Here is a 19,005-nt window from a genome sequence, read left to right as displayed (position 1 = left end):
AGTTGAGGGAAAAAAAAAATCAAAGTCTTATGTGGAAAAAATCACAGAAAAGAAGTAAAAAAAGAAAGTAAAAATTGAAAAGGGTAGGACTCCTTGTTTGATTTAATCGATTCAAGTCAAACTGTGACAAGAGAGGTATGGAAGGACTGGGGAATCAATCACAGACAATGAGTTCTGAGCCCCATGGCTTCCTCCCAAATACAAAATTTGTAAAAATTATCTCCTTTTGACTGGATAACAAAGAGGTATCTTTATCTTGTAGTCCCTCTCACCTTGACAGTGTATCTTTGGGGTCTCCCAAATGCCATCAGCAGTACAAATTGCCACACTCTCTTTCTGGTCACTGTAAAATCCTTCTTTACAAGCATAATGAACTTGGCCACCCAGTCTAGAGGTGTATTTTCCGATGATGTAGCCATTTGGAATCTCTGGAGGTGTCCCACAGTCTATTTCTATAGGTAAAGTCATGACAAATACAGGTCATTGTGTGGATTCTTCAAAGGCAAATGCAAACCCTCCTCCCAATTTAATGGATTCACTCTGGCTTGACCATTTGGCTCTATTTCAACAATTGTCTGGGAGCTCTTAAATCTGTGTCTACATTCCATTCTAACTTCCCACAGGAACCACATGTATGCATATGCAACTACCAAGTCAAGTCTGACTAATAAGCACTAACAGGGGCAAGGCCAGCCTGACAATGAAAAGTCAGAATGAATCAAAAAAATTTTTAAACTAATTCAATTATATTATTTTCAAGACCATACTTAATACATAATCAACTACTAGTTGCTAGAGGTGATACACTGGATAGAGTACTATCCCTCAAGTCAGGAAGGCCTGAGTTCAAATACTGTTTCAGATATTTATTGACCATATAACTCTGGGAAAGTCACTTTTTTTGCCTTATTTTCCTCATCTTTGAAATGGCAATAATAATCACACACATCTCTCAAGGTTGTTGTCAGAATCAAATGAGATAATATTTGTAAAATGATTAGCAGAGTGCTTAGCACACAGTAGTGCTATGAAAATGCTTAGTCCCTTCCCCCTCTATTATTCTGTTTCAAAGTGTAAGCCTTGCTTAAACTGCTTCAATAAATTAGATAAATTAGTAATTAGAAGTATCCATTTGCAATAAGGATCTGTTTTACTGACATTATTTTACTGACGCAGTTAAAGGTATTGGTACCAATTCAGGTATTGGTACCAATTCAGGATGGCACCTTAATTGTCTTAATTGTCTGAAGCTGAGGTGTCAAACTTGCAGGAGGCCATGTGTTGTCCACAACACTCCAGAGTAGGACTGAATCAAATTAAAACATAATTGAATAGTATTTAACAAAATAAGTTAAAATGCAATAAAAACATATACAATGTTAATATGTAGTTTTCTAAGTCAATATATGGCATGTGAGGAGCTTTCTACATAGTTAAGTGATCTCCATCTCTATTTGAATTTGGCAGGACTGCCCTAAAGTAACAAAAGCACAAATGTCTTTCTCAATATCATACAGCATATGTGTATTGAAGGGGGAATTTTAGTTCAGGTCTTTCTGACTCTGAGGTCCTTTCCCTATCCTCTAGGGCTCAATAACTTTCCCACTTGCAGGTACCAATAATTAATATGCCATAGTTTCCTGAAAGCAGTTTATACTCTGGGGTTGGTTAAACACTCTACCTAATATCTTGGTATAACTGCTTTGCAGATTTTGCAAGGGGACAGATAAATCACATATGGCCATATAATGAAATGACTCTTTAAGGAAGGAATTTGAGAGCAGACAAATGTCCCCATGAGTCCATCCTCACCTCCAAATATTACATATCTAAGCAGCGACCTACCTGTACATAATGTACCATCCCTCGTAGGGTGGAAAGGTTGGATCCCATTTTGGGGAAGGTATCCATTCTTGCAATAGCATTCATAGCTTCCAGGAGTATTTAGACACTGTCCCCCAGGCCCACAGGTATCTGGCACTTCACATTCATTCAAGTCTTGACAATCCAACAAAAGTAAGAGAGGAAAGAGACCAAAAAAGTGAGAAAAAAATTATTATTTTTCCATTCTGTATTACTTCATAGAGGAATATACTTGTTACTATTTCACCATCATTTAATGGATTTTAGATTTGTCTTTCCAACTAGATAATAAGCTCCTTCAGTAGCAGGCCTTTGTCTTGTATTTCTCTTGGATCCCTCCCTGCATAAAATATACTGCAGATACTCAACAAATGCATGCTGGTGAAGTGATATGTTTTGATTAAGTCTAAGTTATCAAAATGGGATTCATAAATTATTGTAATCAAAGCATCCATTGTTGCTATGCACGTACCCCTAACTTCACTCCAGTTCTGGAACCATGAACTAAATCAACTTTGTCATCATTTCTTCAAGGGATGTATCAATTTACTCCCCAAAAGGTTCCATTCCTCATCATTATAACTTTCTGAATTAAAGTGATACTTGCTGGGTATCACTGCCCAAAGTTCATTGTGTCCCCCATTAATTCTAATTAATAATTGACATTAATAATAATAATAAGCTTCTTGAAAGCAAGTTCTTTTGTTTTTGGTATTTATTTGCACAGTATTTGGCACACAATTAACCCTTTTAATAACTTCTTTTTTCATGTATTCATTTTTCATCCTCTAATAGTCAACATTCTAGCTATGAGCCTTACAATATTTGGCTAGATTAGTTCTAGGTCATCAGACAAAATCTGATGCAAGGATCATATCTGAATCTTTTCACTTTGCTAAAAGTACTAATCCATGATATATAAAAATGTAAAATGGCCCTTGGTCCTGGATGGCCCATTTACCCAAGTACACTGGCAAAGCAGGACAAGAAAGATAAATTTAACAATCTGTAAATAGCAGTATAACTATTGATATTCCATGTAATAAAAATTATCTAAAAATTCATTGATTAGCCACTGCTGCCAATTACCCCACACATCAACACATAAAGATAGTTATTGGTAGATTTTATTTATGTCCACATTACAAACTCATCTGTATGAAAAGTTAGAGAGCTAGAGCACTGACTTCAACAACCTTATATACAATATCTGAGGCCAGATTTGAATTCAAGCCAGCATTCTACCTACTGTGCCACCTCTACCTCTAGTACATAGTGCTGCCTTGGTGTACAATGAATAAATAAAATAATAAAACTAATACAAGAAAGTTTGCTGAGTTAGAAAGGCTTCATGTAGAAAGGTGCACTTATGTTGCAACTTGAAAGAAAATAGAGATTCCAAGAGAGGAGATAAAGAGAAAATGCACTCCAAACAGAAAGGCCTTGTGACCTTAACTTTTAAAGGAAATATTCCTTTATAAAAGCCAATTCATAGTTTTACTCTCCTCCTCTCTTTTATACTATACCAGTTACCTTAGGACAAGGAAATTATTTCCTACCCTTAGAGAACATCGTTTGTGGGAGTTGATGCCATTTACAGAGAGTATAGATATCCACAAAAGCCCTCAATGGTACCAGAGAGGAAGGTGAAATGTAACCTATCTGGCCCTCAGATCCAGTACTTAGCACTGAGTCTGACAAATAATAAGTACTTATTGACATGTTGAAATATAAGAAGAGATTGGTTGTAAATGATATTTAAAAGACAAAGGAGTTCATATTTGATCCTATAGTTAATTTGTAGCTACCAGAGTTCAATAGCTTGAATCAGTAAACACCAAATATTCATTTTGGCAGCTGTGTCAGGAGACACAGAGCAGAAGACCAAAAAGAAAGCTATTACGAAAGTCTAGACAAGAGGTGATGAAGGTCTAGGCTAGGATCCTGGCTGTGTGAGTAAAGAGAGTAGTCAGATTCAAGTAGTCAGCATTAAGAAACAACAGGATTTGGCAACAATTACAAATAGGGAAAGAGGAATTGAGGGGGACTCTAAGGTGAACCTGGGTGACTGGAAGAAGAATGGTGGCCTAGACAGTGAATCAGCAGCAGCAGTGGCTGCTCCCAGGGCTCTCAGCCCACAGGTGGTAGGTAGATCAAACAACTGGTCAAACGGAGATGGAGGGAGGGGAGTCTCTTTGCTAGCACTGAGGCAGGACTCTGTTGCTTTGCCCATGCTCAAATCTAAACCACAGTCCAGATTGACAGTCCCAGGGTGAGAAGAAGCACTAGTACATTGGAGCTTGCCGCCACAGTGGAGTGGATTTTTCTCACAGTTCCTGAGCAGAATAGAGTGCTTGTGGTCACTCAGAGATGAGAGCACAGGCCAGGAAAGTAGTAAACATATCTCTTTTGCTTCATACCACTTTGGAAGAATTGAAAACTTACAGGTCCCTAGAAATATCTCTGAAGACAGATGCACAAAACCCCTGAGGCTTGGAACAATGTGCCTTCCACTTGGGAAGCAGATCCCCACTTTAACGAAGAGTTAAAAGTTAAGAAATGAACTGGAAAAATGAACAAACAACAGAAAGAAATTTTGACCATGTTATTGTGGTAACAAAGATTTAAAAACACAATCAGAAGATCGCAAAATCCAAAGCCTCCAAGACAAAAAATGAATTGGTCTCAGACCATGGAAGAGCTCAAAAAGGATTTTGAAAATCAAGTAAGAGAGGTAGAAGAAAAATTGGGAAAAGAAATTAGAGTGATTCAAGAAAACCATGAAAAAAGAGTCAAGAGCTTGGTAAAAGAGATACACAAAAGAATACTGGGAGAAAAAACACCCTAAAAACAGATTTTAAAAAATTTTAATTAAAAATAAACAGATTAGACCATATGATAAAAGAAATACAAAAAGACAAGGAGAGAGCTGGCCAAATGGAAAAAGAGACACTGAATTAACAAAAAACAAAACTAGTTCCTTAAAAAGTAGAATTGGCCAGCTAGAAAAAGAGTAAAAAGCTCCTTGAAGAAAAGAATTCCTTAAAAATTAGAATTGAGCAAATGGAAGTTAATGATTTTATGAGAAATCAAGAAAAAATAAAACAAAACCAAAAGAATGAAAAAAAATGTTTTGGAAAAACAACTGATCTGGAAAATAAATCTAGGAGAGATAATTTTTTAAGTATTAGATTACCTGAAGGCCATGATCAAAATAAACTGTCAAGAAAAACTGTGCTAATTTTCTAGAACCAGAAGGTAAAATAAAAATTGAGAACCCACCAATTACTTTCTGAAGGAGATCCCAATAGGAAAACTTCCAGGAATAGTATAACTAAATTCCAAAGCTTCCAGTCCAAGAAGAGAATATTGAAAAAAGCATTGGAAAATTGGAAAATTCAAGTATCATGGAGCCACAGTCAAGATAACACAAAATTTAACAGCTTCTACATTAAAGGACTGGAGGGCTTGGAATACAATATTCCTGAAGGCAAAGAAGCTAAGATTATAACCAAGAATCATTTACCCAGTAAAAATGAGTATAATCCTTCAGAAAAAAAAATAGATCTTCAAAGAAACAGGGGACTTTCAAACATTCTTTTTTTTTTTTTTCAAGCATTCTTGATTAAAAAAAAAGACCAGAGTTAAAAAAGAAAAGGGGGGAAAAAAAGAAAATACCAGAGTTGAATAGAAAATTTAACTTTCCAATACAAGACACAAAAAACAAAAACAAAAAGATAAACAGGAAAGCAAACTCATAAGTAACTTAATAAAATTAAACTTCTTGATGGAAAGATGGTACTTCTCCCTATAGTAATGAAATCATGGGTTCATTCCCTATCATTTATTTTCTTTCCTCTTTGCTTCTGTCTTTCATTAGCTCTGGGTTCTAGTTCAGATTGTGAAGAATCTTAGTAGCTGGCAAGAATCCCCAGAGAAATAATTGGTTGAAACATACTTTTTTCCTTATCTTATTTTTCTTGAAGATTTTTTTATCTATGTTTTCTTTGACTAATTTAACCCAAAGAAAGGATGACAGTAAGATGCTGAGTCTAAGTAGGCAGGATCACATTAACAATGAAAACTTCCTTGTGACAAAATGTATAAGGAAATGACCTCAAGGACATGTAAAACCAGAAAGGGAGGTGAGAAGGAAGGGAACAAGCATTAAATAAGTACCAACTGTGCTAAGCTTTTTACAAATACCATCTCAAATGATGCTCATAACAACTCTGAGAGGAAAGTGCTATTACTATTCCCATTTTACTGTTGAGGAGGCAGACAGAGAGGTTAAGAGAGTTGCCCAAGATCACACAGCAAGTAATTGAGGCAAAATTTGAATTTAGGTCTTCCTGACAAGGTTCAGCACTGTGTCCCCTAGTTGCTATCAGATAGACTGGTCATGAAGAAAGGGGGAAGGATAACAGAGCCGGAGTATTGTTGTGGCTTCCATGAAATATAAAAAGAACTAGAGGTTCTCAATAGATGCAGAAAAAGCATTTGATAAAATCCAACATCCATTCCTAATGAAAGCACTTGAGAGTATAGGAATAAATGGACTTTTCCTTAAAATAGCCAGGGCGCATATATTTAAAACCATCAGTAAGCATCATATGTAATGGGGATAAACTGGAACCTTTCCCAGTAAGATCAGGAATGAAATAAGGTTGCCCACTATCACCATTATTATTTAATATTGTATTAGAAACACTAGCTTCAGCAATAAGAGTTGAGAAAGAGATTGAAGGAATTAGAGTAGATAATGAGGAAACCAAATTATCACTCTTTGCAGGTGATATGATGGTATACTTAGAGAACTTCAGAGATTATATTAAAAAGCTTTTAGAAATAATTCACAACTTTAGCAAAGTTGTAGGATACAAAATAAATCCACATAAATCCTCAGCATTTTTATACATCACCAACAAAATCCAACAGCAAGAGATACATAGAGAAATTCCATTCAAAATAACTGTCGATAGCATAAAATATTTGGGAATCTATCTACCAAAGGAAAGTCAGGAATTATATGAGCAAAATTACAAAACACTTTCTGCACAAAGTCAGATTTAAATAATTGGAAAAATATTAAGTGCTCTTGAATAGGCCGAGCGAATATAATAAAGATGACAATACTCCCTAAACTAATCTATTTATTTAGTGCTCTACCAATCAGACTCCCAACAAACTATTTTAACAACAAAATTCATATGAAAGAACAAAAGGTTGAGAATTTCAAGGGAATTAGTGAAAAAAAAATCAAATGAAGGTGGCCTAAATGTACCTGATCTAAAACTATATTAAAAAGCAGAAGTCACCAAAACCATTTGGTATTGGCTAAGAAATAGATTAGTTGATCAGTGGAATAGGTTACGTTCATAGGACAAAATATTCAATAACTATAGCAATCTAGTGTTTGACAAACCCAAAGATCCCAACTTTTGAGATAAGAATTCATTATTTGACAAAAACTGCAGGGAAAACTGGAAATTAATATGGCAGAAATTGGGCATGGGCCCATACTTAACACCGTACACCAAGATAAGATCAAAATGGGCCCATGATTTAGGCATAAAGAATGAAATTATAAACAAATTAGAGGAACAAAGAATAGTTTACCTCTCAGACTTGTTGAGGAGGAAGGAATTTGTGACCAAAGAAGAACTAGAGATCATTATTGATCACAGAATATTTTGATTATATCAAATTAAAAAGCCTTTGTACAGGCAAAACTAATGCAAACAAGATTAGAAGGGAAACAACAAACTGGGAAAACTTTCTTTCAGTTAAAGGCTCTGATAAAGATGACAGGAAAAAATGATGATTGTTAGAGGGGATGCGGGAAAACTGGGACACTGATGCATTGTTGGTGGAATTGTGAACAAATCCAACCATTCTGGAGAGCAATCTGAAATTATGCCCAAAAAGTTATCAAACTGTGCATTCCCTTTGATCCAGCAATGTTACTACTGGCCCTGTATCCCAAAGAGGTACTAAAAAAGGGAAAGGGACCTGTATGTGCCAAAATGTTGGTGGCAGCCCTTTTTGTAGTGACTAGAAACTAGAAAATGAATGGATGCCCATCAATTGGAGAATGGTTGGGTAAATTGTGGTATATGAATGTTATGGAATATTATTGTTCTGTAAGAAATGACCATCAGGATGAATACAGAGAGGCTTGGAAAGACTTACATGAACTGATGCTAAGTGAAATGAGCAGAACCAGGAGATCACTATACACTTCAACAACAATACTGTATGAAGATATATTCTGATGGAAGTGGATATTTTAGACAAAGAGAAGATCTAATTTAGTTCCAATTGATCAATGATGGACAGAATCAGCTACACCCAAAGAAAGAACACTGGGAAATGAGTGTAAACTGTTTGCATTTTTGTTTTTCTTCCCAGGTTATTTTTACCTTCTGAATCTAATTCTTCCTGTGCAACAAGAGAACTGTTTGCTTCTGCACACATATATTGTATTTAAGATATACTATAACATATTTAACATGTAAAGGACTGCCTGCCATCTAGGGAAAGGGGTGGAGGGAGGGAAGGGAAAAGTCGGAACAGAAGTGAGTGCAAGGGATAATGTTGTAAAAAATTATCCATGCATATATACTATCAATAAAAAGTTATAATAATTTAAAAAAAGAACCAGAGGCAAGCCTCCAGTACATAATTCTCTACAAAAGATGTGATGATTTATACTAGAAAGACACAAATAAGCATTATACAGGATGAAAAGGCCTCAATGGATTATGAGCTGCTGCTTGATAGAGAGAGAGTATTCCTACAATGATGAGATCACAGATTGAAATACAGATAAAATGGCATCTGGTTATCCAGAAAAAAATTTCAGGTCACCAAAAATCCCTGGGAAATTCTGTCTTGAGTTATAGTTTTAATGATGCAAAACAATTTAACTTCATTCCACTGAAGTCTCTCCCTTGGCTGAGCAAGGAAAAAAATAGGAAGAATAAATAAAACTGATAAGCACAAAAGGTAGGAGTTTAGGGACACAAGGGGGAGGAAGTCAGAAAAGGAAGGGAGGTAGAGAGGTCAGGAAAGGGACACTCTTGGTTTCCTGGAACTCTTGGTTAATATTTTCAAGAGGCATAAACCACGAAACCCAGCTGTGTCCTAGAATTATTTTATTATAAGACCAAAGGGATTGGGGAGGAAGGAGTGTGAAGAGGATGGGAGAGGGAAAATAACCACTGGTCATCTTTTTCCTTTCCAAATTAATTTTTTTTCTTTAATAGTAGAAGCAAAGCTTTGCAATGGCCTTGAATGGGGATTCTGTTTCCAAATGGTTAAAAAAAAAACACACAGATAGGCCTTCAATAACACTGAAATGGAAGAGGCAGCTATCCTTGAGTGTCTCTCTCCTTCCATGCTGCTCCCACTACAAATCAATGAAAGTTTCACTGTCACCATGGTGACAACCAGCTTTCTGACAGTACCTAGCTGGCGCCATCCCAAGCTGGCCATCTGCAAAGAAGGGGAGAGATCTAGAACAATGGGTACCTGAACAGCAGGGTTTTCCTACTGGCATATACTACGCCATTTCACAAATGCACACACACACACACACACACACACACACACACACACCACTGCCCAGCATCCAACATTTTCTCCTCCTGAACACAAACACTAATAACACTTGTAAAGATGATTACATAGCACTTTAAGGTTTGCAAAGGACTTTATATACAGCCTGTCATTTCTCCCTCACAGTGAACCTAAAAAATAAGTACAAAAGATCTCATTATCACTACTTTTATGATAAGTAAACTGAAGTTTGGGAGCAGCCAGGTGATGCCATGACTAGGTCACCTAGGCTGAAGTAAGGAATACCTAACTCAAATCCAGTCTCAGACATTTACTTGCTCTGTGACCCTGAGCTGGTTACAATCCTTTTTAACTCATTTTCCTCATGTGTAAAATGACTTGGCGAAGGAAATGACAAACCAATATCTTTGTCAAGAAAACTCCAAATATGGTCACAGAATCAGACATGACTGAAATGAATGAACAGTAACAACAAAACTGAAACTTAGATTAAGTTATCTGCCCATTGTCACAAAAGTATCAAGAAACTCAACTAAGACAGGATTTGAACTCATCTCTCCTGACTATCAGATGCAACATTCTTTCCACTATAGTCCACGTTTCTAAATCCTCTACTCCAACTTTGCTCTTTTTTCTTTTTTAACTAGAACACAATTTTTCCAGGCCAGAATTCCTATTTTCTCTGACATTTCTTCAAGGATACCCAGAAACTTGGATAAAATCAGATTATTTCTGCAATTCAAGATGGAACGGTTATCTCCCAAATTAAAATAAATAATACTCTTCTTCCCGCTATCTCCAAGTCTCCCCAGAACATAAACTGCCTCACTCATTACCCAATATAGACAGTAAATTTATAATGAAGGGTCGTGAACTGCAATCAGAAGAATAAGACATGGCCAAGGAACTGAGCTTTTTCTGTATCATTTAAAAATTAGTACTTATAGTGAGAAGTTGCTCACAATAAGAAGGTAGTAAAATAAAAATGAAAGACCATTTCAAGAAAGGACAAGTGTTGTCCAAGAAGGCAAAGTCCCACAAAGAAAATGAACATAAAAGGCTTCCTCTTTTCCACTATATAATCAAGATCATCTCTCAATCCACCCCTACTGCCTTCCCCTGTAAATGGTCAACCTTTATTAATTTCCGGATTAAGGTAGAACATTAACAGGCAGAAACATCCATTTAGAATGGACACAGTTAAAATCATTTCATTACTCTGTGTTCTTCCCGCTGCTCTACAATCTGTACACATTCAAAGACTGCCCATTAAGTCGAGTTTACCACACAGCTGCCTTTTAAAACTTCACCCTGGGGTTGTATCCCCATATGTATCCTGTCAGACAGTTTTTGTCAAAGTCAAAAGAATGATGGAGATTCTTGCCAACTACTTCACAATCTGAACTAGAACCCAGAGCTAATGAAGGATATAGGCATAGGGGAAAAGAAATAAATGATAGTGACTGAATTCGTGATTTCATTGTTATAGGGAGCTACAAATGCAAGTCACCACCTTCTCTGCAATTAGTAGTCTTAAACATTTGACTTAAATACTGAGAATTTAAGTGATCTGCCTGTGATCACACAGAGACAACATCTAGCTTTAAGTACAGCTCTCTACTATACCTCATGTAAATTACAGAAATTTATGAAAAATAAAACTGTTTGAGAGAGTTTCTAGTGACTTGGGCTGAGTAGACCCTTTCCTGATGCATGTTCTGCAAAATGCCTTTCCCCAAAACAAAAAGATTGGCAGAAACTCACCAAGGGGAGGACTGTTAGGGAGAAAACAGCTAAAACAGTATGATAAGATCTTTAATAAAAGAAAATTCTATTGATTCATACTAATTGGGGGAAAGCTAAGTTTAGTAAAACGTATAAATTAGGTTTTATTGTATTTAAGAGAAATACTGCTTCATTATTTTCAAATGCATACAGAAGTAATGGAATCAGCTTAAGACTCAGTAGAGGATATCTTTAAGAATTTCTCATAGAAGGACTTGCTTTAAAGACTGACTAAACAGTGATTTGTGACTAACAAATCAAATATTTACATAGCTATATATACTTCTGAAGATCTTGCTAAAAATTTGTTAAACATATTTTTCAATTGTATTTTATTTTTCCAAATGTATGTAAAAATAGCTTTCAGCATTCATTTTCTGTAAGACTTTGTGTTCCAAATTTTTTTTCCCTCCCCAAGGTAGTAAGCAGTCTCATATAGGTTAAAAGTGTAAAATCCTTCTAAACATATTTCCATATTTATCATTGTTATTTTTAACATTATTTAGAAAATTGTTCCCATAAAAGCTGGAAACACAAATCTTAACCCAGCCCTTGTGCCAATTAGCATAAATTTCAAATTAATAAGATTTTATTATACAAGCATAAAGAATGGGGCCAAAAGGGAAGAAACTGAGATCCTTCTATCCCAGAGATTTAACACATGAGTCAGAGGAACTGCCAGCAACTAAAATCCATCTAATTTCTTTCAGAGTAATTTAATCTTTCCATGCCTTCACTCTCTAAGATGAATGTCACAACATAGACAGTGGCTCACAACTCACATGATCTGGCAGACCTGACCACTGACCTATTCCTACATAATGATGAATATAAATCATACTGTAAATCTTTAAATGACATATACAAATGTTAACTGTTATTAAAAGGCAGGCAAAGTACACAAATTGAACCTTTGAACAATATCTCAGGTATTTTACCTATCATAAAGACCTTACCAATCACGATGGAATTCTGATGTAATAATGTAGTTTCAACCAAGTGGATTCCCTTCCCCAAAACTATGAGTCATATTTCCCTATATTCACCCCACATATAAGAGTCCTTATTATCAACAGGATCTGAACAAGTTAACAGCTACCCAAGTGAAGTTACATGTTAGCCTTCAGGCAACCACTGTTGTTGGTGATATTGTAGAAGGGATTCCAATTCAGAAACAGACTGAACTAGAAGGCTGCTGAGTCCCCTTCCATTCAGAGTCATTAGTAATCATATTTGGTTGCCTTCTCAAAATCTGTTTATCATCAGATCTTCCCAGAAGATTTTTGAACATATAGAAACTTGCTATTTTGCTTAATGGTGAGTTCTAAGGAAGAATTAAAAGTTCGTCCCAACGAATACAGTCTATTTTTTTTTTGTTGTTGTAACCGCTTCTTCCCCATTTGGTATCCACTGAGTCCCCAATAACTGTGGATGGCCAAGTAATTCCATTACTTCCAGACTGCAGAGTCCAGAAACATCTTCCCAGACTCAGAATTGGAATAGAATGAACTTCAAAGATTATCTAATTCAATAATTGACAATTCATAAAAGAATCCTTTTCCAAATCTTCCCAAAAATGGTTATTCCGTCCCAACTTGAAGACCTCAACAAAGGACAACACACCACCTACTTAGGCATAAATTACTCTATTCCATTTTGCCATGACTCTAATTGATACTGTTTTTCCATCCAGAGCTGAAATCTACCTCTCTGAAATTTCCACCTACTTATTCTTGTTGTAGCCTCTGAAGGCAATCAATCAATCTTTATTAAGTGCCCACTATATGCTATTCTAAATGCTGGATGATTAATGCTAATTTGAGTTTCATATACTAAAGGATTCTATCATATTTTGCCTCAGTCTTCATGCTAAACACTTCCAGGTGCATCAATCAGTCCTCCTGTGCCTCTCATTATTCTGGTTCATCAAGGTCCTTCCTAAAAGATGATATGTAGAACTGAAAACAATAATCCAGAAGAAGTTTATCTAAAGAAGCAAGAACAATGGAAACCATAATCTCCCTTATCCTGGATATTTAGTTTTCATTAACACTATTTAATACTGCATCTACATTTTTGGCCACCATATCACATTAATGATATGTGCCATGACATGTGACATGTGACAGAATATGTGACATGAAAAACTCTAGATCCTTTTCAACTTCTTTAGCAATGTCTTCCCTTTGACCTGTACATTTGCAAGTAAATTTTTAAAGCTATATGAAACCCAATTTTTTTGTTTGTTTATTTGTTTATTTTTTTAACCTGTTCAGCATTTTTTTTAATAATAGCTTTTTCAATGGTCATCAAAAACTATTTGGTACTGGTTAAGAAATAGAGTAGTTGATCAATGGAATAAATTAGGTTCCAAGGACAAAATAGTCAATGACTATAGCAATCTAGTGTTTGATAAACCGAAAGACCCCAGCTTTTGGGACAAGTACTCACTATTTGACAAAAACTGCCAGGAAAATTGGAAACTAATATGACAGAAAGTAGGCATAGACCCACACCTAACACCGCATACTAAGAAAAGGTCAAAATGGGTTCATGATGTAGACATAAAGAATGATATTATAAACAAATTAGAAGAACATAGGATAATTTACCTCTCAGATTTGTGGAGGAAGAAGGAATTTGTGACCAAAGAAGAACTAGAGGTTGATCATAAAATAGATAATTTTGATTATATTAAGCTTAAAAGCTTTTGTACAAACAAAACTAATGCAGACAAGGGAAGCAAAAACCTGGGAAAACATTTTTACATCCAAAGAATCTGATAAAGGCCTCATTTCTAAAATATATGGAGAATTGACTCAAATTTATAATAGTTCAAGCCATTCTCCAATTGATAAATGGTCAAAGGATATGAACAGACAATTTTCAGATGAAGAAACTGAAACTATTTAGCCACATGAAAAGGTGTTCCAAATCATTATTGATCAGAGAAATGCAAATTAAGACAACACTGAAATACCACTACACACCTGTCAGATTGGCTACGATGACAGAAAAAGATACTGACAAATGTTGGAGGGGATGTGGGAAAGCTGGGACACTAATACATTGTTGGTGGAGTTGTGATCTGATCCAACCATTCTGGAGAGCAATTTGGAACTATGTCCAAAGGGCTATCAAAATGAACATACCCTTTGATCCAGCAATGTTTTTACTCAAAGAGATCATAAAAAATGGAAAGGGGTTCGTATGTGTAAAAATGTTTGTGGCAGTCCTTTTTGTAATGGCAAAAAAACTGGAAATTGAGTGGATGCTCATCAATTGGGGAATGGCTGAGTAAGTTATGATATATGAATGTTATGGATTATTATTGTTCTTTAAGAAATGACCAGCAGGATGCTTTCAGAGAGTTCTGAAGAGACTTACAAGAACTGATGCTAAGTGAAATGAGCAGAACCAGGAGATCATTATACATGGCAACAAGATTTACAATGATCAATTCTGATGGATGTGTCTCTTTTCAACAATGAGATGGTTGAGGCCAGTAACAATGATCTTGTGATGAAGAGAACCATCTATACCCAGAGAGAGGACTATGGGAAATGAATGTGGATCACAACATAGCATTTTCAATCTTTTTGTTGTTGTTTACTTGCATTTTGTTTTCTTTTTTAATTTTTTTTCTTTTTTTAATCTTATTTTTCTTGTGCAACAAGATAATTGTATAAATATGTACATATATATTGGATTTAACATATATTTTTAACATGTTTAACATATATTGGATTACTTGCCATCTAGATGAGGGGGTAGGAGGAAGGGTAGGGAAATTTGGAACACAATGTTTTTAAAGGGTTAATGTTGAAAAATCATTCATGCATATGTTTTGAAAATAAAAGGCTTTGACTTAAAAAGTCTATTGAAAAAATAAATTAAAAAAAACTTTTTACTTTTTCAATATACAAAGATAGTTTTCAACATTCACCCTTGCAAAACATGTTCCAAATATTCCTTTCTCCCAGCAAGTATTCTAATATAGGTTATACATGCAATCCTTCTGAACATATTTTCACATTTATCATTCTGCACAAGACAAACCAGATCAAAAGAGAAAAAAAATCAGAAAGAAAAAACCAAGTACTTAAACAACACAAAAAAAGGTGAAAATGCTATGTTGTGATCCACTTTCAGTTCCCATAGTTTTTTTCTGGATACAGATGGCTTTCTCTATCACAAAGCTATTGGAACTGGCCTGAATCACTTCATTTAGAAAAGAGCAAAGTCCATCACAGTTGATCATCACATAATCTTCTTATTGCTGGGTACAATGTTCTCTTGGTTCTACTCACTTCATTTAGCATCTGTTCATGTAAGTTTTTCTAGGCCTTTCTGAAATCATCCTGCTGTTTATTTCTTATAGAACAATAATATTCCATTATATCCATGTATAGTAATTTATTCAGCTACTCCCCAACTGATGGGGATGCACTGTTTACAGTTCTTTGCCACTACAAAAAGAGCTGCTACAAACATTTTTGTACATGCGCGTTCTTTTTTCCTTTCTTATGATCTCTTTGGAATACAGACCCAATAGAAACACTGCTGGATCAAAAGGTATGCACAGTTTTATAGTCCTTTGGCATAATGGAACCCAGATTGTCAAAACTGAAAGTTTTTTTGTATGTTACTTCTTAGGGGTGACTAGATTAGTGGAGAAAAAACTCACCTCAAACTAAATCCCTACATGAAGAATAGAATTGGTGTGAGAGTTTTGAAGACTAGAGATAGTCTTTCTTTTTTCAAATATACATATGATTCTACATTTTCTTCTAAAATCTAGAGAGAGATATTTAGAGAGAGAGAGAGAATGTCTTTTTTCTACAAAACTCTCACATCAACTTGTCCCCTCATACAGGAATACAACATTTTGTCAGCATTTTTATCCATTAACCTAGAGACACACCTGTGCAAAATAATCTTTGTTTGAAAAGTTTATATATATAACATTTTATTATCCTGTTTAACTTTATTTTATTAGATTTGATCCAATAGCCTTTTTTAGATTTTGACTGTTATCCAATTTCTCATACCTCTCTATTAACCTGAAAATTTTATAATCATGGTATCTATACATTAATCCAAATCATGAAGGTTTTTTAAAAAGGTTGAACAGATTTAGAGCCAAAGATAGAATTCAAGGACCACTCTACTTAAGATATTCCTTCAGTACTTCTGTTAGACACTACCTTTCAGTTTAGTCATTGAAGCAGTTCTAAATCCAGTTGACTACATTGCAGTCTGGTTCTTATCTCTTCATTTTGTTCACAAGGAACATATGAGAGAATCTATAAAATGTTTTTTGCAATATAAGTATGCTATATCTACAGAACTTAATCTGTCAATAAGGAAACTGTCAAAAAAGAAAAAAAAATTTAAAACTAAGAAGATAAATTGGGAAGAAAAATTATACTATGAAATATCTCTAGCAAAAGTCCAATATCTAATAGTGCAATTATTATTATTATTTCATTTTATTGATAAAGTAACTAAAGCTCAGAACTAGAATCACTTCCACACACTTAATATCAACTCTAGAACTCAAATCTAAATCTTCTCACACCAAGTTCATAATTTTGCCCACTCTATCATGATGCCTAAACCCTCTCTACAAGACAGAGAAGATGAGAACACCGAAAGGAGTGGTCACTTTATGTTTTTTTTTTTTTTTTTTTGGAAGAGGTCAGGATTAAATGACTTGGCTGAAATCACATAGTTAGTAAAAAATGGTCACTTTAAACTAACAGCATCTCCTACCTCCAATAATTTCAGCTTCAACTCCCTTTCAAACATTCTGTCACCAAGTGTCCCTATCTAAGCAATAAAGAATTTTTTTTCTTTCTTCCTAACAGAATCACTGACAATAGAAAAATCTTAAAATTGTCCAGCTCTTTTAAAATGTTCCTAAAACCAAACAAAAACCCCAACTACAAAGGCAGTCCCCCTTTGTTAGCTCTATGGGGAGAAATGAGCAAGGACTCCTCAGAAATGATAGTTCTATCCATGTGGCAAACCTGAAATTGAGTGGAGCATAACAGAATAAAATAGAGTCTTGTAAATTCTGTGATTCTAAGTTCTTGCTATATTCACAATTTTAATTTGACAGCAAGTCACTTATGTGGTGAAATAAAAAGTCATTTGCTTATCAAAGCCATTCAGGATACTCAGCTAATTCTCATATTCATCCAAGAATAAATCATACTATACCTGCTATGCCTTGATACCAATCAAAAGGATGAAATAAATAGGTATATTATTTGTTCCTGTAGGAAACTTATAGGAAAAAAATTGAGTGAGGAAGAAGAATTTCAGTCATCTGTGGCTTCTTCAGGAATGATATAGACCAGTGGTCCTCAAACTTTTTATAGGGGGCCAGTTCACTGTCCCTCAGATTGTGGGAGGGCCGGACTATAGTAAAAACAAGAGCTCACACTCTGTCTCTGCCCCTCAGCCCATTTGCCATAACCCAGCAGGCCCCATAAACGTCCTCAGCCAGCCACATCTGGCTCGCGGGCCGTAGTTTGAGAACCTCTGATATAGACCATAGATTTAGAGTTAGAAGTAACTTTAATCTAGTCCACCCCTCACATTTAATAGAAGAAGAAACTTAAAGCCCAGAGTAGTTAACTGACTACTAAGGTCATAAACATCTCTGAGTTCTGTTGAGGGAAGGTTAACTATTTATAATTTTCAGTATACTCATTTTTTTCCTATAGAAACAAGTAATATTTTAATATATTTTTCTTATTTCATCAAATATTTTCCAGTTAAATGTAAAGAAAAAATTAGCACTCATATTTTAAATTTTTGAGTTCCAAATTCTCTTCTTCCCTTCTTTCTCTACCCCCTACTGGAGAAGGGAAGCAATTTGATCTTGATTCCAGGAACACATCATTCAAACTCCCAAAATATCAGTTCCACCCATCTATGAACCAACCCCAAATGGTCCTAGTCTCTTGTTATGAAGCCCATCAAAAGTTATCTCTTCTGAGGGCTGTGGCTTTTGAGCTCAATTGTGGAATAAACAGATTTTTAGACTGAATAGACAAATCTCCTCCACCACATAATAGCTTCCTTTTTAGATATATTTTGCAGATATCTAGGCTGTGGATAAATACAGGCCCTTATTAATGATTCATACAGAAATACCCAAGGGAACAAACATATCACATGAGCTCCTGACTGATCATTCTATAGGATTATCAAACAGGATCACCCAGAACAAACATTGTAAAAGCAGAATAGAACAATGGAGCCTCACAGTTAAGCTTCTATTCCCTTTATCCCACTATTCTAGGGCAAGTTAGAAGGTCTAAAAGCTTTGATTACTGTATGCCAGGCCTAATAATAGCACAGAACTTGTTGAAATACTTTCTCTTTTCCAACCTAGGTGTGGTAGCATCCTCTTGAGATCATCTTCTCACTGCAAAATGCCAACTATGTTTCTCCACCCTCAAAAACAGTCCCTAATATTCAAAGTGCACAATAACTAGTTACCAAAAGGACACAATACAATCTATTTTTGCTTCAGTTCCCTCCCACCTTTTGTGGAGACCTAAGGGCGATCCAGCAAACCCCAAGACATTTTTCCCAGTAGAGAGGAAAGGATAGGGACTAGACCTGTGGTTTCATTAACCTAGTGATCAATTTTCTCTAGCAATGCAGGTTCAAACCTTTTCCTGCAATTTATATTTTGATTTATAGAAATCTAATATATACAATTTTATTATATATTATAAAATTATACACTGTATCTTA

At 35.2% G+C, this 19,005-nt stretch overlaps 1 protein-coding gene across 2 annotated transcripts in view; it reads right to left on the bottom strand.

Annotated features, from left to right (window-relative positions):
• SUSD1 (sushi domain containing 1) overlaps positions 1-19,005 on the bottom strand; it is a 292,834-nt gene that overhangs the window by 223,428 nt on the left and 50,401 nt on the right. For both annotated transcript variants that reach the window (XM_074280878.1, XM_074280879.1), the window contains exons 4-5: positions 1,846-1,998; positions 273-452 (exon numbers count right to left, since the gene is read on the bottom strand). In XM_074280878.1, coding sequence (XP_074136979.1) covers positions 273-452; positions 1,846-1,998 — 333 coding nt within the window. The remainder of the gene's footprint in view (positions 1-272; positions 453-1,845; positions 1,999-19,005) is intronic.

Source organism: Sminthopsis crassicaudata, chromosome 1, assembly GCF_048593235.1.
Source record: "Sminthopsis crassicaudata isolate SCR6 chromosome 1, ASM4859323v1, whole genome shotgun sequence".
Classification (NCBI taxonomy): domain Eukaryota; kingdom Metazoa; phylum Chordata; class Mammalia; order Dasyuromorphia; family Dasyuridae; genus Sminthopsis; species Sminthopsis crassicaudata.
The sequence above is the reverse complement of the archived record's forward strand: the minus strand, read 5'-3'. Positions and strand labels throughout refer to the sequence as shown.